At 50.0% G+C, this 23,404-nt stretch overlaps 1 protein-coding gene and 1 non-coding gene across 3 annotated transcripts in view; both read left to right on the top strand.

Moving 5' to 3' along the window:
- The window catches only part of BCL2L1 (BCL2 like 1), a 50,617-nt gene extending 27,900 nt beyond the window's left edge, over nucleotides 1-22,717 (top strand). For both annotated transcript variants that reach the window (XM_028118704.2, XM_028118698.2), the window contains exon 3: nucleotides 21,303-22,717. In XM_028118704.2, coding sequence (XP_027974505.1) covers nucleotides 21,303-21,440 — 138 coding nt within the window. In that variant the 3' untranslated portion in view covers nucleotides 21,441-22,717. The remainder of the gene's footprint in view (nucleotides 1-21,302) is intronic.
- On the top strand, nucleotides 15,626-15,698 carry TRNAW-CCA (transfer RNA tryptophan (anticodon CCA)). The gene has a single exon. It is a non-coding gene; the product is annotated as a tRNA-Trp (tRNA).
- Nucleotides 22,718-23,404: the final 687 nt, after the last annotated feature.

Genomic DNA, 23,404 nt, shown 5'->3' with positions numbered 1-23,404 from the left:
GTTGTCATTTTTCTTCTCATAGTGTAATAACTGGCCAAAGAGTCAGTCTCTGGGGAGGCCCAAATGCTTCTCATGGGAGAACCAAATTCTTTCTCTCCCGCTCTTTAATTTTGATGTATTTTCTTAGAATAGGTAATATATTCATGTGGTTCAAAATTCAGAATTCAAAATGTCTCTCCCACCTGTGTCTCCTAGCTACAGTTCCCTTCCTGGGAAAATAGACTTGGTAGACCTAAGCAAACACCTATATGTTTCATCCAGTTTTTACACAGATAGTCATGCATTGATGCACACAGTTTGGTAACTTGATTTTTCTCATTTAACAGTGTCTCAGAGATCATTCAGTATCAGTCCTTCAAGAGGTTTCTCATTCTTTTTGATAGCTGCATAGTATTCTATACATGGTACTATCCTCTGTTTAACCAGTTCCCATTGGTAGGCCCTTTTTTTGCAGTCTCTTGCAGTTATAATAGTGATGTTCAATGAATAGCTCTGTCGTATTTGTTATTTGGTCCATGTGTGAATACAGGGTGCCTATGGGGGATACATTCCTAGGAGTGGAATTGCAGGGCCAAAGGATGTATGCACTTATGATTTTGATAGATATTGTCAACCTGGGCGTGTAGCAGTGGTGCCAGTTTACAGGAGCATCTTTTCTCTACACACCTCTTCCACGGGGTCTGGGTTTGATTCAGCACATTTATTGAGTGCCTTCCAGTGCCAGGTCCTGGATACAAAGATAACACTTTCATGTATCAAGTAAAATTGTTACTGTATGCCAAGCAAGCACAGGCACATTATCTGGTAATACCACAAGGAAGGTTTTTATTTTATTTTACTTTAATTTTTTAAAGATTTTATTTATTTATTCAGGAGAGACGGAGAGGGAGAAACAGGCTCCCCACGGAGCGGGGAGCCCGATGTGGGATTCAATTCCAGGACCCTGGGATCACGACCTGAGCCCAAGGCAGACACTCAACTGACTGAGCCACCCAGTCGCCCACAAGGAAGGTTTTTAGATGGGAAAACTAAAGCTCAGAAAGGTTAAATGGTGCCATGGCCACTGACCCAAGCTAGTAAGTGGCAGAGCAGGATTTAACCCCAGATTTGAATCCTCTAACACCTGTGCTCTTAAAGAACACCCTTGACTGCCTCTCAGGAGAAATAACAGAGGGTCTGAGTCTAACAGAGGTGAGGAATCAGGCTCAGAGAGAATTAACTGTCCAAGAGAACACACAGCCAGGAAGCTATGGAGTCCCCAGGGGAGACCCACATAACGTCCGTTTAATGCCTATGGTCTGTATTGAGCTGCCTCCCTTCCTTGCATGGACAGAATGTCCAGATCTCGGGGCGCCTGGGTGGCTGGCTCAGTCGTTGAGCATCTGCCTTCAGCTCAGGTCATGATCCCAGGGTCCTGGGATCAAGCCCTGCGTCAGGCTCCCTGCTCTGCGGGAAGCCTGCTTCTCCCTCTCCCACTCCCCCTGCTTGTGTTCCCTCTCTCACTATGTCTCTCTCTGTCAAATAAATAAAATCTTTAAAAAAAAAAAAAAAGGAATGTCCAGATCTCATTAGGATTCTGTTAAGAGAACTTTCTCCAGGAGGGGAAGAATGAAGGGGGGAGTAAGTCAGAGGGGGAGACGAACCATGAGAGACGATGGACTCTGAAAAACAAACTGAGGTTTCTACAGGGGAGGGGGGTGGGGGGATGGGATAGCCTGGTGATGGGTATTAAAGAGGGCACGTTCTGCGTGGAGCACTGGGTGTTATGCACAAACAATGAATCATGGGAACACTACATCAAAAACTAATGATGTATGGTGATTAACATAACAATAAAAAATTAAAAAATAAAAAAGAACTTCTCCATCCAGAGTTCCAGTTGCTATACAAAGCCATAAGTCACCTGTTCTCTGTGTGCATCTGTTGACTGTTAGAGGTGCCCATAGACAAAACCAATCTGTGATTAATAATACTAATAACAATATAGTTGCTGCTATTTATTGAGTACCTGCCATGTGTAAGATGCTATATAAAAGGCCAGGGAAACATATTGTTCCCATTGTCCAGATTAGAAAACTGAGAATAAAACAAGTAATAGTCCCATGGTCGAATGCTAATAAGAACAGAATCCAAATCCAATCTGTTAGACTCAGAAGCCCTCACTCACTCTGGTGTCCATGGGTTTCCCTTGGCTCTCTCTGCCTCTTCTAATTGTCCATATTGTTTGGTGCTCTCTCCAGAGGGTGAGTCTGGCTTCTCCAGTTCATGCTGAATACTTTAGAGGAAAGGGCCCTTTAGCTTCCATTTACCCCATATCCCCTACCCCCACTGCTTAGCACAGGGTAGCCAAAGAGCAGGCTGCCACGTGACACTTGAGGGTTGGTGATGGCTGTCTGTACCCACTGACACTGTCTCAGAAAGGACTCATCTCCCAATTGTGTAACAGGTGTTCTTTGAACACCTGTCGTGTGCTCACTGCTCCAGTGGGAGAGGAGTATAAAGTATAGGCCTAGCTCTCAATAATTTAGATTATGAGACCGCAAATACCAAAGTAAATGGAAAACACTAAAAGGATCAGAAGAGTTCATAGGAGAGAGGAAGTATAGCATGATGATAATAGAGGCAAACAGTCATGGAATACTATAGGGTAGCTCTTCTGCACATTTTATAAACATGGACCCTGAGACTCAGAGTTTGAGTGATAAGCCCAGAGTTGTACAGCAAATAAGTATCAGAGTGAGGACTCTGAACCCTCCACGGCCTCTCAAGGGAGAGCACTGTGTGCTCTGTGCTGGGTGTCCTGGGAGCTCCAGGTAAAGGGAGTCTGGAAGGATGGGCCTCATATGGACAAGAAGGGAGGTCAAGATGTAGGATGAAAGCCTGAGATGTGGCGCTGTAATATTCCTAAGATGATATGGCTTGTACCTTAAGCTCTCCTTTTGAATGTGGGGAAACCCAGGGTCGGGTCATAAAGTAATAGCACAGGATCATTAAGGTTTGTCTAGTACTTCTTTGCGTCCATGTGTTATCTCATTGAGCCTCTGACTATCCTAGGAAGCAGAGAAGGTCTTCTTGCCTTGGAGGGCACTGGGGTATTCTGACTTTAAATCCTAAGTCCTTTCCACCATCCATGCCTGCCCTCCACATTTCTAGAGTGGGAAAACACATTCTCTGCAATCAGACAGACCTGGGTTTGAACTCCTACCTCCTCCATTTTGTGTCTCTAGGATCTTAAGGTTTGCAAACTGGGGTGATTCCAAGTAAAGAACAAGCCCTTTGGGAAGCACCCATATGCTAAGGGATGAATGACATAAGGGAGACATAACACCAAAGTTCCTGTAGTGCTTTTTTTCAATGCACTTTCAAGTCTTTGGTTTACCTATGAACAAAGTGAAGTGGAGGCGCCTGGGTGGCTCAGTCATTAGGCGTCTGCCTTTGGCTCAGGTCATGATCCCAGGGTCCTGGGATTGGCCCCACATCGGGAAGCCTGCTTCTCCCTCTCCCACTCCCCCTGCTTGTGTTCCCTCTCTTGCTGTCTCTCTCTCTCTCTCTCTCTCTCTGTGTCAAATAAATAAAATCTTAAAAAAAAAAAAAAAGTGAAGTGACTTGCCCAAGATCACACAGTGAGTTAATAAAAGGCAACCCTGGGATTAGAATTTGAGTCTCTTGTCTCCTTAAGAGAGCTCTTTCTGTACACTGCACCCCTGAGAGGGCTCAGGGGGAAGGCCTGGGGATAGGATCACAGCACTTTGGAGCCAGAGAGATCATCTGGTCCTTTGTCCACACTTGACAGATGAGGAAAGTGAGGCTGAGGGTCCTCAGTTGACATGTCTGCAGCCAGATGGAACCACCGCAGAGCGGGAGTAAGAGTCATGTGTCCTGACTCTGAAGTCCCAGGGCCTTTTTACACTGCCATGCAAAACTTCCAGATGGCTTATTTTCTGTGCAGATCTAAAAAGCCTCACTCCAATGCCAATAATTTACAGCTGGAACAACTGTTGAGTTTGGGTAGTTTTTTCCAAATTAGAATCTTGTTCTCTCTCTCTGTCTTTCCCTCTCTCTCTTTCTCTCTCTCCCTCTTTTTCTCAGTTTTTAGGGTAAGATACTAGAAGAGGAGGGGAAAAAAGCTTCAGTGGAAGACCTTGGTAGAAAAAAGATAAACATTTGATAGAGTCTCTGAAATCTAGGGAGGAAAGCCAGGAAATGATTTAGAGGCCGGCCGCCTCATCTATCCCAGCCACCGCACCATTTGTCCTGCCCTACTCACAGCAGGCCTTCAGAAGGCCCACCTTCCTTTGGCAGCTGCATCTGGTGAACACCAACGGAAATCCCTGGTATTTTTCTTCACATGCAACCAACCATAGAGATGTAGGTCAGGCATTGCTGGCCTGGCGGTTACAACAGCAATAGCTTTACTCCCTGCACCTGCAGCCGTGTTTGCTAAGCCCCATGAGGATGGGAAAGGGATGTTCCCCTCCGAACAGAGATTGAATCCTCAAGGGCCCATGTGGGTGGAGCTGGCTGGGACTTGGAGAAGACCATCAGGAATGTGGGGACTAGGAGGGTAGCTCTCTGTCTCTTTCCCCCTGAACGTCTGCTGTGACTAGTGGCACGATTGGCAGTGTCTCTACTCCATAACAGCTTAGAGTCATCGTCACTGACAGAGGAGGCTGGGAAGGTCCCATCCAACCCCCTGAGTTCAGCTGGGCCCCAGGCCTGCACCGGAACCCCCGTGCCTGTCTGGTGTTTACGGGATTGAAGCTACTACCCTTTGGGACCCAGCCTGTTTTCATTTCTGCTCTCAGCTGTCTGGTCTCCACGGACCTCACCTACAGGTTTGTGCGTGCCCGTCCCCCGCAGTGCAGCCCCGTGAGACTCCTCCAGCCTGGAAGACTCCTCTTTGGCCTTTGTTCTCTCCAGCAGAGCCTCCAGTTCTGTGCCTGGCCCAGAGGAGAGACTTCCTGGCCCCTCAGACAGGCTCTGTTGGTTCATCCTAGCTGTACCCTTCCCAAGACTTAGTTGCTTTGTGTACGCTCTGGGGGTGGGGCTGTGGTTTCAAGGCACTGAGGGGTTACTTGTGTGGCTGCTCTGAACTGACCTCCAGCTGGCTGGCTGCTCTGTCCGGAGCTTTCTCCTGCCCTGGACCTCATGTGTCTCTTTTGTAAAGGTGTAGGACCAAGATCAGTACGTATACCATTGACCTTCAAGGTAGCTTACAGGTGATATGCAAATAGGCATTTTTCTAATAGTCTCTGTTTTTATTTTCTGTTGATTTCCATATGTGGCAAATGATATTGGTGTTCTAGTTATAGTAGCAATAACATATGTTGCCTTTTCATTTCATTTATTCATTTAGCAAATGCTTACTAAGTATCTTACTCCATGCCAAGCACCATTCTAGCTACTGGGAATATCTGCCTTCGTGAAGTTTATATTCTAAAAAGATAGAGTGATCATGGAGAATGGAGGGTGGCGAGGCAGCATTTGGGGGAGGGGTTGGGTTTTGTTTCTTGTTTTATTTATTTATTTTATTCATTTTTAAAGGTTTTACTTGTCAGAGAGAGAGAGAGCACAAGCATGGGGAGCGGCAGGCAGAGGGAGAAGGAGGCTCCCCACTGAGCAAGTTCCCCCCTGATGCGGGACTTGATCCCAGGACCCCAGGATCATGACCTGAGCTGAAGGCAGACACTCAACTGACTAAGCCACCCAGGCATCCCTTTTGTTTCTTGTTTTAAATAGAGAGTGATTGGAAAAGGCTTTTCTGAGGAGGAGGCATGTGCACAGACATCTACATGATCTGAAGGAACAAACCATGTATCAATCTGTGGTAAGAACATTCCAGACAGGGAACAAGTACAGAGGCCTCAAGTTGAGAAGGATATGCTTGGTATGTTTGAGGAAGAGCAGAGGAGGTGAGTGTGGCTAGAACAGAGTGAGCAGAGGAGAAAGTGGTAGAAGGTGAAGGTTTATGTGAGCCATGGTGGGACGCTGGCTCCTCCTCTGGGTGAGATGGGAAGGCAGTGGAGTGTTTTGACTAGACGGAATGTGGCTGCTCTGGGGAAGGACCCTGGGGGGGGAGGTGAGAAGCTGGGAGGCCAGTAAAGAGGTTGTTACAACAATACAGGCAGAAAATGGTGTTGGCTTGAACCAAATGACCGCGGTGGAGGTGGTGAGAAGTGGTGGGATTCTGGATAAATTAAAAATACAAATTCAAAGGAATTTGCTAATAGATCAGAACTAGGGAGGATTTAGCAATGACTCTAAGGTGTTCCAGGCTTCAGCACCTAGAAGGGTGAAACTACCACCATTTACTAAAAAGGGAAAAGATTGCAGAAAGAACAGGGTCCCTTTTGGAGGGTAGGGAGAGGGGGTTGAGAATTTTCAATATATTTATTTACATTTTTTTAAGTTGAATCAATTGATAGGAAAATGCTAATAAGAACAATGATATATGAATAAGGCCAAAACAGTGATGGCTGAAATTGTGGATAGAGTGGACGAGATGTGTCTGTGCTTCCTTTCAGCTCTAAAAGGCTGCTTTGGTGATTTCAGACCGCGCAGTCATCCATTCATGAAGAATGGGAACTTGAGACTCAGCCTAGAATGTAATCAATGCAGAAGGAATGACAGGAGATGAATCCCTTGGGTCAGGCTTACCCCTTGGAACGACTTGGGAAATTCCTGCACACATCCTGGCCTGCAGGCACTGCCTCATTCACTCGCTCACCCACTGGGCACCTTCTGCCTAGTAGGCCCTGGACACGGCACGGCTCTGATGCCCCTGCTCTCTATCTTTACCTCCACCCCCACCCGGGTCTGGCTCCTCTGCGGCCCTTCAGGTCCCTAGTGGTTGGGTGATGTGTCTGCTGAAAGTGGGTGGCCACAGTGTAGTCAGACCTTGCCCTTCCTTTGTCTCTGTCCAGCCCCTGCCTTCCTCCTCTCATTGCCATCCACCTCTTGGGACCTGGAGCGCAAATGGCTTTGCTTCCATGAGAGAAATGATTTTGTCTCTTTCTTCATCCCATAGAGTTCCCATAGTTATCAAGCTGGAGAAAAAAAAAAAAACCCTCAAAGGCCTTTCCGTCTGCCTTTTGTAGGTGAGAAACAAGGCCAGAGAGACTAGCAACTCCCCTAGCCCACAACTAGTCCATCAGCAAATCCTTTCAGCTCTACTTCTTTTTTTTTTTTTTTTTTAAGTAAGCTATATACCCAGCCTGGGACTTGAGCTCATGACCTTGAGATCAAGAACCATATGCTTTACCAACCTCAGCTCGACTTTTATTTTTTTAAAGATTTTATTTATTTATTTATTTCAGAGAGAGAGCACGAAGGGGGGAGAAGCAGACTCCCCACTGAGCAGGGAGCCTGATACGGGGCTCCATCCCAGGACCCTGAGATCATGACCTGAGCAGACGCTTAACCAGCTGAGCCACCCAGGCACCCCTCTACTTTTAGTATATGTGCTGCCGAAGTGAGCACGGCCCCTCTACTTTTAAAAATAAATTCTGATCTGACTGCTGCTCACCAGCTTCCCTGGCACCATCCTAGCTAAATCGCTACCATATTTCCCTTGGATGACTACATCACCTTCTCACCAGACTTCCTGCTTCCACCCTTGACCCTGTAGGTCTCCACCAGCAGCCAGAGGGAACCTGTTAAAACCAAAGTGGGATGCCTTGGCGGCTCAGTCAGTTTAGCGTCTCGGCTCAGGTCATGATCCCGGGGTCCTGGGACTGAGTCCCGCGTTGGGCTCCTTGCTTGGCAGGGAGCCTGCTTTTCCCTCTGCCTGCCATTCCCCCTGCCTGTGCTCACGCTGTCTCTCTGACAAATAAATAAATAAAATCTTTAAAAAAACAAAAAATAAATCAAAGTTAGATCATGTCCCTGCAGTGTTCCTATGTCACTCGAAGGACAAAACCAAGTTCTTAAATGGCATTCAAGGCCCTGCATAGTCTGTCTACTGCCAGACCCCATCGCTACCATTCTCCCATCATTCACTTCACTGTAGTCAGGCTGGCATTCCTGGAGTGCCTGTATTCCTGCCTTGGGGCCTTTGCAGTTGTTCTTCCCACTGCTCTCCTCAGATCCTTGTGATGCCTCTACCCTCACTTCATTCAGGGCCCTGATCAAATGTCACCTCCTCAGGAACCTTTCCCAGACTACAAGTTCTAATCCTCACGTCTTCCATGTTTCTGTCTAACCCTTTTAGTGCTTATCACCATCTGACACATTTATTTATTGCCTATCTCCTCCCGTTAAATTGTAAACTCATGTAGGTAGGAATTTTCATCTGATTTAGTCACTGCTTTATCACCAGTGCCTGGCATTTAGTGAGTATTTAGTAAAGATTTATGGAATGAATGAGTGTCCAGAGCTAGCAGGGCAGCTTGTCTGGTCCTTCCTATAGCCTCACAGCTCAACCCACAAAGGGGTCATGATCTGTCTTAGAAAACTCACTCAGGTAAGAGCTCCACCAGAGCTACTTGGCACACTTTTATTTCCAAGATAATGGCAGATAAAGGGAGGGACTGGCCTTGCAGAGGCTGGGTGGGGGGCAGCTCTGAGCAGCCATGGCACACCTCTCCCTTTCCCACCCACAAAGCACCCAGGGACCCAGGGAGCATGCCTCTTCTCTTCCCTGTCCTCAAAGTTATCTCTGACTTCCAGGGCCCGAAAATAGCAGATCTTCATGAAATAGTGGGCAGGTGAAAGGGGAAAGGAAGGAGGAGCTTAGCAACATCCCTCTGCATCTGTCCTATTGCACTGGCAAATTTAACATGTTCTGGAGTCAGACCCCCTCACTCAGTAGCTGGTCATCTTAGGCAAAATCTCATCACCTCTCTGAATCTTAGCTTCCTCATTAGTAAAATGGGGACCGTGCTTACTTGCAAGATTTTGAGAATTCAAGCAGGGGTTCAGTAAATATTAGCTGTTTTGTGTATTTGTAGCTGTAAAAATTGAGTTGCATGATCAGAGGCACAAATGAGGCCACTCTTTTTTAGCTATAAAAAAAAAAATAACAACAGCTAACATTTATTGAGTTCTGTGAACCATTTACTTCTTGCTGCCAAGCCTGTGATGTAAGCACAGTGTTTTCACTTTATTTTTTTTTAAGATTTTATTTATTTATTTAAGAGAGCGTGTGCACATGCACGCGGGGGCTGGGGGGGTGGGAGAGGGAGAGGGAGAAGAGAGAATCTCAAGCACACTCCCTGCTGAGTACGGAGCCTGATGTGGGCTCCATCTCATGACCCTGAGATCACGACCAGAACCAAAATCAAGAGTCCAGCGCTCAACCGACTGAGCCATCCAGGTGCCCCACAGTGCTGTCACTTTATAGGTAGGAACCCTGGCCTGGGGAGGTAAAGGGTCTTGCCCCAGGTCTGTCAAGTAGGCAGTCATAGAGCTGAGGCCAAAGCCCATACTGTCCGACTCCAGGAGTCAGGAGGCCTTTCAGAGGAGTCCCTTTACTCCCTATGGGTCTCAGTTTCCCATCTGTTGAGGGAGGGAGTTGAACTAGACATCTCTGAACCACAGGATCATGACACATGAATTCTTGAGTGATCCATGTGTCGCATCAGATGGGACAGCAGTTTGCTTTGGGGCCTCCTGGTGGTGGTGGTCTTGTGCAGTTTATTGGTGCTCTGGGTGTTGACTGAACCTCCCCCCCATCACCGTGCTGCAGACAGTAGTCCAGCTCTCCTGGGACCATCTCAGGCATCTTGCTATTCCGTACCTTGAGGCCACTGTTGGACTAGGCTGGGGATGAATTGAGAAGACTAGACGGAACCAGAATGTAGGAAATGCAACCTAGCAGGAACCTTCAGCTCTGAGTTTTTTGTTACAAGGGGTGTATGTGTGAGCATTCATATGTATAGGGGGGAGGGAAGGGTGTTACAGGGATTTGCTCCCATCCTCAAAACCTCCAGAGCTGTTGCCTTCTGCTGTGGAATTCCAAACATTTCCGATCAGATAAAGGTGGCTGAAAATACCCGGGACTTGTTTGGACTGGTTGGAGGTGGTGCTAGGGTGAAGAGGTTGAGGCCCCTGCAAGATCTGGCCTCTGAGGAGCTTGCCCTGGGTCACAGATGTGCATTGCCCTTTCCCCCTAGAATCCTACAGGTTTGAGGGCAAGACTCAGCAGGCTTCGATGTGGAGGAGAATCAGACTCTTTTATGGCAACATGTCCTTCTATTCCAGAATGTTGCCTCTTACCTTCCACACTAATTACTCCGTCTTCTGAATACCCTTCAGAGACAACTCAAGTAGTCACTCAGCTGTCCCTGGGTGAGCTACTTTCATCCTCTTCATGCTGCAGCACTAGTAGGAGCCCTTGGGATGATCCCCTTAATTTTACAGATGGGGAAAGTCCCAGACTTTCCCAGTATCCCAGATAGGGGGCCTAAGCAAGCCAGTGATAGTGCTGGGACACGAAACCCACATCTGCTGACTCTCTGCCTGGTGTTCTCTTCTTAATAGCATGCGGCACTGATCAGCACCAGATGAGGTGGTGGGGATAGCTTTGGGAAATGAGAAGGGAACGGCTGTTTTGGACCATGGAGTACTTGGAGGCATAGACCCCAGAAGGAAACAAGTTTTAGGGAGAGGGTTGACCCTAGGGACCAAGTCCCTATTCTTTGATGGTTGCTAACCCCAGTCCCTTCTGCCTGTTGCCTCAACACAATGCAGAAGATGCCTTTTCCAGAACCTTCCCATAAACTTCCTGTCCCCCTCCCTAAGCCTGGAGGAACTTGGTATCTGGGGAGTCCTGGTTACCCTGCCCAATCACCTGGTGTCTCGGGGCCTCCTCCTAGTTTTGCTAGGCAGTGAGGGTGAGGATGAAGAGAGAGGGAACTGGCCTTTCTTCCCTACCCTCCTCACTGTCCACCAATCAGCTATACTCATCAGCACCTTCTCTGGGCCCAGCACTGGGCTAGGCCTGAAGAGACAGAGCTCATGGTCAAAAATGAACAGCTCAAAGCAAAATAAGTGAGAGAAAGAAAGACAAATACCATATAATTTCACTCATATATGGAATTTAAGAAACAAATGATCATAGAGGAAAAATAGAGACAAACCGAGAAACAGATTCTTAAACGATCATAGAGGCAAACCGAGAAACAGATTCTTAAACGATCATAGAGGAAAAATAGAGGCAAACCGAGAAACAGATTCTTAAACGATCATAGAGGAAAAATAGAGGCAAACCGAGAAACAGATTCTTAACTATAGAGAACTGAAGTTTGGGGCGGTGGGGTTAGGTGAAACAGGTGAAGCGTTAAGGAGTGCTCTTGTCGTGAGGAGCGGAGTGATGTGTGGAAGTGCTGAAGCACTATATTGTACACCTGAAACTAATACCACACATATGTTAACTGGAATTTAAACAAAAGCTTTTAAAAAAATGAACAGCTCAACAAACTGGCAAGGGAGCTGAAGGAGACTTGGAGGCAGAAAGCAGGAGTCCTCCTTGAAGAAGTGACCTGGAGGTGACGACTTAAGAGATAAATAGGAGATACCTTGGCAGAGGGATCAGCATGGGCAAAAGTCCTGAGGCTGAAGAGAAATGGTATGTGAAGAATGAAGCAGCCTGGCCCTAGACAAAGCTGAGGAAATCCTGCAGGGGCTTACAGACCCCGGAGAAGGCTCTAAGACACAAGCTGAGCCCTGGTCTAATAATAAAAACAGTAATAATAGCTGACATTTATTCCAAAGTCTGCTCTGTGCCATGCAGAGCTGTAAGAGCCTTATGTGTATTCCTGTTGAATCCTCATGGTATTCTTGTGAAATAAGCACATCTTTAATCTCCATTTTATAGATGATGTCCAAAGCCAACACATCTTAAGTCTAGTTGCAGGACTTATTGGGTACCTGCCTACTCTTTGCTCTGGCAACCCTGCTCAGTAGAGAAATAGAAGTTAATTTGTCACCAGCCTTGGCCTCATCTAGATAGCACTGCCGCTTTACCAGTGAGGAAATTCTATCGGAGAGGAGCACAACCAGTCCGGGGCCCAGAGCAAGGCCAGCAAAGTTTCCTCTGCCAGGCTGTGGTGACTTCTTAGGCAGCCCTTGGGGCAGAGCTGGAGTAAAGCAGCAGAAGAAAGGGGACCAAACTTGACGCCAGCCAGTGGGGGGAGGTAGAGGGAAAGAGGCAAATGTTTTCCCAGAGAGCTGTCCAAAAGTGAAACACTCGGTGTGTAAAGCAGAGATGCCCTAGAGATGACTGTGAACTCCCACGAGTTTGGACCATCTGGAGTGAAACAGACCTACTATACTACGTGACCTTGGCACTCCACCTTTCTGAACCCTGTCTAGGAAATGAGGATGTTAGGGATAGCTTGTGTATCACATGGGAAGTTGGATGATTATGTTATAAGATCACTTTTGAGTCTCTGACTCTTTTTCAAGTGTGAGCCTTGGTCCTCATCCAGGACACTGGGAGAAGAATGAAAGGCTGTGGCCATCTATCTACTCATGAGAAAATAAGGCATTACCAGGGATGGGATGAGAGAGGGTTGAGATGAGGGAGGCCTCAAAATTCCAGAGAATGAATGCATATGAGCGTGTAGCAGCCTCCCAGGAGCCATTAAGTGCTAGGCTCTAGAGCCAGACTGCCGCATTACAAATCCCAACTCTGCGATTTATGAGCTATAATGACCTTGGGAGGGTCCCTTGACCTCTCTGCCCTTATTTCCTCATTTCTAACATGGAAAGTAACAATAACACTTCATGGGGTTATTGCAAGGATTAAGTAAATTCGTATCCAGAACTAAGCTCTTAGCACTATGCCTGGTACCTGGTAAGTGCTCAGTAAATATCAGTCATCACTCCCAGGGAAGGAGGTTGTGAGCCCCTAAATGAGCATCTGTGCCCCCAATAAATGCTTTTCTGAATTGTCTCTCTCTGCCTGTAAGACTAGCACCCTGGTTCTGAGCTGAGGAGGTGGAGAGCCCACACTCGCACTGCTGGGCCTGATAGCTTTCTCAATTCCCCAGCGGAGGTGTTATCTCCTCCCTGCACAACCACTTCCTTTTCTGAGAAATGAGCACATCTGTCAGGCTTAGCTTCTGAGAACTAATGGTGAGGGAGGAGGCGGGGGAGGGGAAGCTGGCAGCTGACAGGGGCAGAGTTGGAGAAAGATTAACATGAAGTTTGCTGCGAGGATGTCTCCAAATATTCCCTAAAGCCCAGATGGCTTGAGCCCCCCATGACACCCACTTCAGCCAGTAACAGCGAGGTCACCTTGCTTTACTAAGTGCTTTCATCCCCTGATCTTACCACCACTGTCTTGGGAGGTCAAAGTAGGAGAAACTGAGGCTCCAAAGTAGAGAGGCCTGCTACGGTGCCCACAGCTGGGCTGGCTAGACTGGTGTCGCCCTGGCACGGTGTGGTCACCCATCTCTGCCTCTGCCCTAACTGAGCTGCCTCTCTAAATTGCCCACATCCAAATCCAACCCCACCCCTGGTGGAAGAGAGAGGCTGTGTTCCTTTCACATTGCTGAGGGCAACAGCTCCCCCAGGAAAGCCAAGGGAAGTGGATTCCAACCACAAACCTCATTTCTTCCGAGTCTCCGCCTGCACCTCCCTGCCAAGAGAGTGATAAGTCCTCTCCGCTTGCCCCATCCCCCCTTCCTGCCATCTCCCAGGGATCTCCTAACTTGGCCTCATTTATCTATTCAGCAAGCATGTATCAGCCTCTCCCTCAGGGAAACTGAGGCTAGCAGCAGAAAGTGACTCTGCAAGTGACTCATGGCCTGCCCATGCAGGGCCATGACGAGGCCAAGACAAAGTACAGCACTGATGTCTCTGGCACCTCCCTGGGCTGCTAGGAGCCCCTTCCTCTTCTCCACCTACCTCTTTCCCAAAATAACCAAGCAGGAAGGAAGTGGTGGGCCTGGGCCATCCAGAGTCACCCTAGAGGAAGGAAGGGCCCGTCTGGCACAAGCACTTGTTCCCCCCACTGAAGCCAGGACGGAAGGGTTTCACTTTCCCTCCTGGTCTTCGTCACACCCTTTTCCTGTGGCACCCAGTTCCCCTCAGCTGGCTAGGGGCCAGAGCTCATTCATTCAGCTGGTGGCCTCGGGCGACCTTCCCCCTCCTAGAGGGACTCAGGATTATAGCCTTGGCCCGGAATATGGAGTTTGCTGCTGCATGTACTGGACCTTGCAACTGACTTCCCCACATACCCTCTTTGGGCAGGTCTCTTGGTCTCTCTGAGCCTCCGTTTACCTGGGTGTAGATCAAGGTCCTCCTTCAGTAATAGAAGTGCATGCACCGGGCCCACGATGGGGCCTTGAAAAGTATCGTCCTTTTGAAAGTGAACACATGGGCTCCTGGGTGACTCTGTTGGTTCAGCATCTGCCTTCAGCTTAGGTCATGATCCCAGGGTCCTGGGATCGAGCCCCGCATCGCGCTCTCTGCTCATCTGAGAGCCTGCTTCTCCCTCTCCCACTCCCCCTGCTTGTGTTCCCTCTCTGGCTGTGTCTCTCTCTGTCAAATAAATAAATAAAATCTTAAAAAAAGGAAGAAAGAAAGTGAACACAGTCCTTTATGGAGGTTGGAAGCAAAGACACTGGAGCCAGACTATTGGTGCAGGCAACCCAGCCACTGTGTGACCTCGGGTAAGTCACAGATTATCTGAGGGCTGCAGGTCCATCAGCTGTATGATGGGTTAATGATAGTACCCACTGCCCTGCATGGAGACAGTTCAGTGAACTGATCTACAAAAAGGACCGAGAAGAGTGCTTTCCTTGCAGGGTAAGTGCTCAGAAAGCATCTGCTGCCACTGCCACTGTGTAGGTTAGGTTCTCTGTAGGTAGGCACAGCAGGGACTGGGGTGGCAGGGTCAGACATCAGAATGGGCAGGTCAGAACTCAGACAAATCCCAGTGCCTCCAGTTCCATGATAGAGGGTGGGTGAACTCTGAGGCCTCCGTTTTCACATCTGTGAAACGAGGCCATTGATAAATAGTATGAGGATTAAATGAAAATAGTCCTTCATTTAAATGTTCACCTAAAATAGATTCATTTAGGGGCGCCTGGGTGGTTCAGTCGGTTGAGTGTCTGACTCTTGATTTCAGTTCAGGTCATGATCTCATGGGTTGTGAGATGGAGCTCTGCAGCCCTGCATCAGGCTTCACACTCAGTGGGGACTTGGCTGGAGCTTCTCTCCCTCTGTCCCCCCCCCCGCCCCGCTCCCCCCCGACCCCGCTCGCCCTCATTGCACACACATGCGCACTCCCGCACGCGCTCTCTCTCTTTCTCTCTCTCGGGTAAATAAATCTTTATAAAGAAGTTTTAGGGGCGCCTGGGTGGCTCAGTTGCTTAAGCATCTGCCCTTGGCTCAGGTCATGATCCCCGAGTCCCGGAATCGAGTCCCACATCGGGGTTCCTGCTGAGCAGGGAGTCTGCTTCTCCCTCTTCCCTTCACCCCACTCATGCTAACTCTCACCCTTTCTCTCTCTCTAGAAATAAAATCTTTAAATAAGTAAATCTTTAAAAATAAAATAGATTTATTTAGGGGGTGCCTTGCTGGCTCAGTCAGTAGAGCATGCAGTTCTTGATCTTGGGGTTGTGAGTTCAGGCCCCATGTTGGGCATAGAGCTTACTTAAAAAAAAATTATAGCAGCACCTGGCTGGCTCAGTAGGTGGAGCATGTGACTCCAGATTTCAAGGTTGTGAGTTCGAGTCTCACGTTGGGTGTGAGATTACTTAAAAATAAAATCTTTTAAAAAAATTGTAAAACAGGGGCGCCTGGGTGGCTCAGTCGTTAAGCATCTGCCTTCGGCTCAGGTCATGATCCCAGGGTCCTGGGATTGAGCCCCACATTGGGCTCCCTGCTTAGTGGGAAGCCTGCTTCTCCCTCTCCCACTCCCCTTGCTTGTGTTCCCCCTCTCACTGTCTCTCTCTCTCTGTCAAAAAAATAAATAAAATCTTTAAAAAAAATTATAAAATAGATTCATTAAGAATGGCACCTGCTGTGCTCAGGGTACAGCATCAGGTTCTGGAGATACAAGGGACAAGACCAGACACAGTCTAGTGGGGGAGACAGGACAAAAAATACTCAAATGAATGTGATTATACATGGAATCAGGGAATATGACCTAGTCAAGGTAAAGTGCTTTAGCTCAGTGCTCAGCGTAAAACATTCAAATGTGTAATAAAGGGTCAGCTGCCATAATAGCACTTGTTATTATTTTATTATTTAACAAGTGAGGACACTGGGCTGCTCAAGGTCACACCACTAGGAAGCAGCATGGAAACGTGGGAGGTCAGGGGCGCCTGGGTAGCTCAGTCGATTAAGCGTCTGCCTTTGGCTCAGGTCATCATCCTGGGGGTCCTGGGATCAAGCCCCACATCGGGCTCCTTGCACAGCAGGGAGTCTGCTTCTCCCTCTGCCTCTCCTCCCTGCTTATGCCCTCTCTCTCTCAAAGAAGTGAATAAAATCTTTAAAAAAAAGGAAACCTGGGAGGTTAGAGAGAAGGGCGGGCATCGGAGGACTGATCAGACTCAAGTAGGCACTGTGCTTCAGCCCCTGACTGAGTGGATGGGCCGCTGCCTTAGGGGAGTTGTTGTGGCCTGTGTTATTCAGTTGGACTGTGGGCAGAGATCTGGCTGTAGTCAGTCTGTGCTTGTCTGGATGGGCCTGGCTTTAGACTTGGGTCAGACTTGGTCCCTGCCTACACTGAGCCCCCAGACTAAGGGGGAAGAACTGACACACAAACGGCCCTCAAGTTAAGGACACCCTGCCTCCCATTCTCGCCTCAGGGCCTTTGCACTTGTTGCTGCCGCTGGAGCATGCTCTGTTTTACCCAAGATTTTTTGATCCTCCCTTGGCTACTGCCACCTTGTCTTTCAGCTCTCAGCTCAAACCTCACTTCCCGAGAGACCTTCCCTGATCATTCCACCTGTATCAGTCAGTCCCGCAGGTGTTCTCTATCACCTCCCCATGACTTACTGTCTTCAAAACGCCATCATCTCTGAAATTGTCTTGTTTCTTATTATCCTCTCTGCTTCTCACCAGGACAGTGTTTCTCAACCTTTTTTCCTTATCGCCACCCCCCCCAAGGCATCTTTTTCTACATTCTTGTTCTAATTGCCTTCCCATGACATTTGAATACCACAGCTGTACTCTGTATCTTTTTATGTGCTGTGGCCCCATGGAAAGCCACAAACCACTGTAGTATCCAAGAATTTTTTGCTCTGCCCCACTGGAGGTGATTGCCCTCCTGTTGAGAGTGTGTGGACTAGAACATAAGCTCCATAAAGGCAGATCTTGTTTGTCTTATTCACTGCTGTGTCTTCAGTGCTGGGCTTGGAGCATGGTTTGCACTCAGGAAATATTTATGGTGTAAATAAGAGTCCAAAACCCTGCAAGCACAAAGGAGATACTCGTTGTGGAGTCTTACATGCTGAGTAGGGGTTGGCTTACTGAGGAAGATGATGTGGGGAGGGTGACCAGTTAGAGGACACACAGGGGTGAGAAGCACACTGGAGTATGTCAGGTTGGGCCATTCCACGTACGGGGCCAGGATTGTTGGAGGCAGGACATTGAAAGTGGTCCCAGCCTTGGCTTCTCCTGGGGACCCTGGTTCTTGGCTCATCCCTCTGACGGGCCCGGATGCCAAGTCAGAAGACACCAATTCCTAGTCCAAGCTCTATCACAAACCAGCTATGTGAAACTATAGAATGGGCAGGTGGGTTGGCCTTACTAACTTGTGGGGTCTGCCTGGCTGGGAGTCCATGATCTTGCCATGGAGGTCATTAGCCATTGTCTGTCCCCAGTGGCCCTGAAAACCCCTGCATGGATCCCATGTCAGTGGTCACAGCTGCAAAGAGAAACTTCTACTTTGCTCTCACCCAAGCTGAGGATGCAGACAGCCTCAGGCCTGGGTCTCCTGAAAGCCTCTGTGATATCAGAGCCTTCCCTGCAACCTCCCCTTACAATCTCATCCCCTGCCCACCATGCCAGCTCTGGCTGAAACCAGTGGGAACCATTGAAGAACACTGGGGCTTATCTCTGCTTTTCCAGAACCAGGCTGCCCTGCAATGCTGTTTATTTATCCAGGGCAACCGCCCACTGAGAAAATGGCTGTGTTTGTTTCCAAGTGTGTCGTGTGAACCTTGAGCTAAATATACCCACACCACTGCCTCCCAGCACCCGCCCCGGAATAGCACACCCCATTTTGCTCATGTTCTGTCTGCAGAAGCAGTCCCCAGAATCCACAGCCCCTGGAAATCGTACTCCCCCCTCCCCAGGAGAAGGAGCTCCTGAAAAGGAAATGAAGGTTGTCCTGGCCAGGAATGTGTGAGTTGGGGGCTGGGCAGGTCAGTCTTCTTCTCTATGACACCAAAATGAGAATGTTCCCTCCACCCTGGAATGACTGTTCCTGGACAGTGAGTGCTTTGTGCCCTTGCAGGGACAGGGCCTGTTTACTCCAACCCAGCCCCAGAGAGGAAAGTTTCCTGTGGCTGCCAGCCCTCTACTTTAGGAAAGTTCCCATCAAGGGAGCCAGGCCTCTCCCACTTTGGCTGCAACCCCAATGTCCCTGGTTTCTTGTGAGACATTGGGCCCCTTGGGATAGTCAGGTCCTTCTGGCCTTGGTCTCACTTCTCCCATGCTCCCAACAGTCCAGGACTCTCCCCCATTATGGATCCATCTTTTTTGTGACTCCATTTGGGCCTACTTTACTTAGCACCAGAAAAAATTGTAACTCTTGTAAGGATTTTCTTGTCCACCACCACCCATGAGGCTAGCCAGGATGAAGGGGGAAAGAGAGGGAAGCATATCCACACCAGCGATGCCTGGGCAGCAACAAGGCCAAAGAGTTAGGAGGCTGCCTGCTGCCACAACCCTGCCCTTCTCTCCCCAGACCCAAGGCTCCCTCTCAACCCCACCCCACACCCCTCTTCCTAGAATCCATTGTAGCCCTACTGACAGGACAGATCATCCCAGCCCCCCACATAGGGAAGTGTCCTGCCCTAGCCATACTTCCTTTGGAGCTGAGTGGCCCTGGGTTCTGATCCTGGCTCTGCCGCCTGTGAGCTGGGTGACCCCAGGCAAGGTCTTCCCTATCCAGTGTGAAGTGGGGCTCAAATCTACCTGATGAAGGTGAAATGGGTACTACCTGGCACTTAGTAGACTTGTAGTACCTTCGCTCCACTCATGTATTTGTTGAGCACCAACATGTGCCAGATGCTGTTCCAGGCACTGAGTATATAGAGACAAGACAAGATCTCTGCGCTTGTCAAGCCACACCTAGTGCAGGAGGCAAAACAAAAACAACGTGTCGAATCTGGTTATGAAAAGTGCTGGGAAGAATAAAGCAAAGTAGAGAGAGATGAGAATGGGCACCATTTTAGAAGATGTGACCAAGGCAGGCCTCCCTGAGGAGATGACATTTGAGCAGATTCAGGAGTGAAATGAGGGAGTGAGTGAGGCAGGTGGTGATCTGGGGTCAAGTGCTCCAGGCAGCGAGAACAGCAAGCTCCCGAGCAGATGTTCGAGAAAAAGCAAGGAGGCCGGTGTGATGAGTGGAGTATGCAGTGGGGAGGGGGCAGGTCCTGCTAGACCTCGCTGGCCGTGGTAAGGAGTGGGGACTTTATTCAGGGGTGATGGGAAGCCTTGGGAAGGCTGAGAGCTTGGGATGAGATGGGAAGGAGTGACATGGTCTGAATGGGCTTTTTCTGGTGTTTTCTTTCCCCCCAATACCTGGTAAACATTCTGGTAAGGGCTCTAGCTTATGTGTCACTGCCACCTCGCTAATGGCTTAATAAATATTGAGGCGTCTTTGAGTCATCTTGGCAGTTCAGTGTGCATGACATTCTGCTAGGTACCAGGGATGTGAGCAGAAATGACACCGGCTTTCTAAGTGCAAGGCAAAGCTGTTGGAGGACCTTAAGCCCAGGCGTGCCGTGATCTGATCTATGGTTTTTAAAAATCCTCTGTGTGGAGCATGAACTGAGTGGGGTTATCAAGACCAGAAGTAGGACCAGGCAGGTCTCACAGTGAGCAGACTGGCCTGGTGGAACTTGGAACCAACTGGAGACGGCAGGTGTTGTCTGAGGGGGCAGCCACCACTCAGCCAGTTGGGACCAGGTGGAAATGAGGGCCCATGGGCTCTGTGTTCATTCGTCTGTGGTCCATGCACACTCTGGACACACACACTCCTAGGCCCAGAGGCTCCTGGTCTGTAAATGGGGAGAGATAGCCTGCACTGCAGCACTGTTGGGAGGACTAAAGGACAAATGGGGTGCAAAGCTTACTCATTAAAGGGTGCTGCAGCCCCCCTCTCCCTGCCCCATGGGCTGGCTCCACCCTGGGCTGGGTAATTGAACCCACAGCTCCACCATCCCCATATCATGTGCTTCCCTCCTGACTGCCCTCAGGGCTGAGGGCTGTTGCTCACCTCCTTCTGGGCCCTGAGTCACACCCTGGGGGGCCAGGGACAGGACCTCCCAGACCCCATCCCAGTCCTGCATCAGAGTAGCTGTCCCTCTACTCTGCCCTGTCTACCCATCAGCCTGCCCTCCCTTCTCCAGAGGGAGGAGCCTCAGGCCGATAGTCCCCAGACCTGGCCTGCCCCTGAATCACTGGGAACTTAGCCCTGCCCCCTCTCCCTCCACTAGGCTAAGGCCTAGTGGTTCTGCACTGTGCACAGGCTCAACCCCATGTTCCTCCTCGGCTTCCAGACCACACATGGGCCTGCTCTTGCTCACCGCTTCACCCTCATCTCCCCATCCCCTTCTCTCTTACCCTCCACTCCAGCCACCTAGCCTCCTGTCACTTCCCTGCCCCTCTCTTTCCCGCTGCGGGTCCTCCAGTACCACTTTTAGCCAGCTCACCTTGGACAAAGCCCTTCCCGGCTTTGCACTGTTATCTCAGCAATAAAGTGCGGTGGTCATTCCCAGCTGGACAGCAGGAAGGAGGGCAGCCTTTGAACCCTTTATCTGGCTCAGACTGGGCATGGATGGCTATAGTTTTTCAAATCACCATTGCAGGGACGCTTGGGTGGCTCAGTCAGTCAAGCGCCTGCCTTTGACTCAGGTCATGATCCCAGGGTCCGGGTATTGAGTCCCGCATCAGGCTCCCTGCTCAGCGGGGAGCTTGCTTGTCCCTCTGTCTGCCGCTCCCCCTGCTTGTGTGCACTCTCTCTCTCTCTCTCTCTCTGACAAATAAATTTTAAAAAGAGAAAAATAAAAATCTCCAAGTCATCATTGCATGCAGGTGTCACCCTTCTGCCACCCACCCACATTACTGATGTAGGACTCAAACAGCACCCTCCTTTCTCTTCTCTCTCCCTTCAGGACACTTTTGTGGAACTCTACGGGAACAATGCAGCGGCCGAGAGCCGGAAGGGTCAGGAGCGCTTCAACCGCTGGTTCCTGACAGGCATGACTGTGGCTGGCGTGGTTCTGCTGGGCTCGCTCTTCAGTCGGAAATGACCAGACACTGACCACCCACTTAACCTCCTACCCTACCTGTCCTGCCCCTACCACATCCCTTTGTCCAGCCACTATTGCCACCAGGAGAACCACTACATGCAGCCTCTGGCCACCTACCCATCACAGGGTTGGGCCTAGACCTGGTCCCCCGCAATTAGTTGTCTAGAATCTACCATGCTTCTGTGAGAGCCGCCTTCCCTACACCTCAGTTCTCCTGGCCTCAGAACCCACAAGGTTTCCCCAAAATCTGCCCCATGGAAGCTGGCAGGTATGGGGGTGTTTGTAGCTGGGAGCTGGAGGGCCCTGCCTGATTAGTGGAACCCCCGACCCCTTAGCCTCCGAAGAATGCTTTCCTGCCAGGGAGCTGGAGAGCTTTCTGACCTTTTTCCCCAGAAGAAGAGACTAGATTGCCTTCGTTTTGATGTTTGTGGCCTCAGAATTGATCATTCCCTTCCCCTTCCAGGACCTGGGCTCCCCTTCCTTTCATCCGCACCTTCCCAAGAGCCACTTAGGGGCCACTTCTGACTAATGAGGGATTCAAGCTGCTTGGAATAAAGAAACAAGGACCAGGACCCCGTCCCCACCTCTGGCCTGGCCAAAGTCCCTGACCCCAATCCCAGTGTCCTCCAGAAGCCTCTGGCTAAAGGCCAGCCCCGCCCGGGAAGGAGGGGGCTGTAGCTGCAGGAAGTGCCCCATGCCAAAGTTGGGGTGGCCCTTGCAGTTTAGCACCACCCCAGTTCCTTTCCCCTCCCCCTCCCTTGGCTCCCATCACCGTAACTGAGGGACCAACTGGGCCCAAGGCAGGTGCCCCAGAGCTGTTGATGGCCTCAGCTGCCTCACTTCCTGCAAGATGATCAGCCTGTGGCACCTTTGCCTTGGGCTGCCGCCCATGGAGTCCAGGGGTTTGGGGGCCTTGGCCCAGAGGTGAAGGGGAGCTACAGGGAGCAGCTGCGGGAGCCCTAGAGTCTTCCCTACCTCAGGCAGGAAGGGCAGGAGGGAGACCGTGATGCACGGGGTGAAGGTGGGGGTGGGAGGAGGGGTCAGTCCCACCTGGCCAAACAGTTGTGTGCTCCACCCCCATTCAGCCTGGGCTGCCGGGCTGCCAAGGTCAGAGTGGCCTGGCCAGGAGTCCGTCAGGCCTCCCTCTCCTCTACTCCACCCATGGCCTGTCTCGTCCCTGGGGGTACCGGCCTACCCCTGGCCATCCCGGGCTCTCTGCTGTACATATTCGAGACTAGTTTTTATTCCTTGTGAAGATGATATACTATTTTTGTTAAGCGTGTCTGTATTTATGTGTGAGGAGCTGCTGGCTTGCTGTGCGTGTGCACGTGGAGAGCTGGTGCCCGGAGACTGAGCGGCCTGATGCTCCCTCCCCTGCCCTGGTCTGGGGAAGCCAGCTGGGGGTCTTGGCTCCTGAGGGGCACCTGTCCCCCCCCCAGCCCCCACCCCACACTTGTTCCAGCTCTTTGAAATAGTCTGTGTGAAGGTGAAAGTGCAGTTCAGTAATAAACTGTGTTGACTCAGTGAGCAAAGGGCCTGGGCTCTTGTGTGCCCCGGGCTGGGGAAGGAGGGGCTGTGCAGCTGCCAGCAGGTTCTGCGGGGGAGCTGGGCACCGCTGCCGGCTTGCTGCCTTCAGGAGAGGGCCTTGGACAAGTCCCTTCTTCTCTCTGGACCTGCATGTCTCCACCTGCTCATTGATAGGGTTTTTATTGAGCAGCTGCTGTGTGCTGAGCACTGGGGTGTGTGTGCCCAGGATGGACACAGTCTCTGCCCTCGGGAACTGACATTCTAGGGGAACAAACAGCCACTTGGCAAGGACTCTGCCCAGGCACAGTCCTAGGCACTGGGGATTCTGCAGTGAACAAAGCTCTTCCTTTATGGAACTCCCATTCTTGGGGAGACAGACAAATATATAAGGATGGGTCCGGGCGCTGGAGGACAAAGGTGGAAGCTGAGTGACCATA

The sequence above is a fragment of the Eumetopias jubatus genome, unplaced genomic scaffold (assembly GCF_037043125.1).
Source record: "Eumetopias jubatus isolate StellerSeaLion01/CBP00866 unplaced genomic scaffold, mEumJub1_p1.0 scaffold_9, whole genome shotgun sequence".
In the NCBI taxonomy this organism is placed as follows: domain Eukaryota; kingdom Metazoa; phylum Chordata; class Mammalia; order Carnivora; family Otariidae; genus Eumetopias; species Eumetopias jubatus.
Note: the sequence above shows the minus strand (reverse complement) of the source record. Positions and strands in the feature narration are given on the sequence as shown.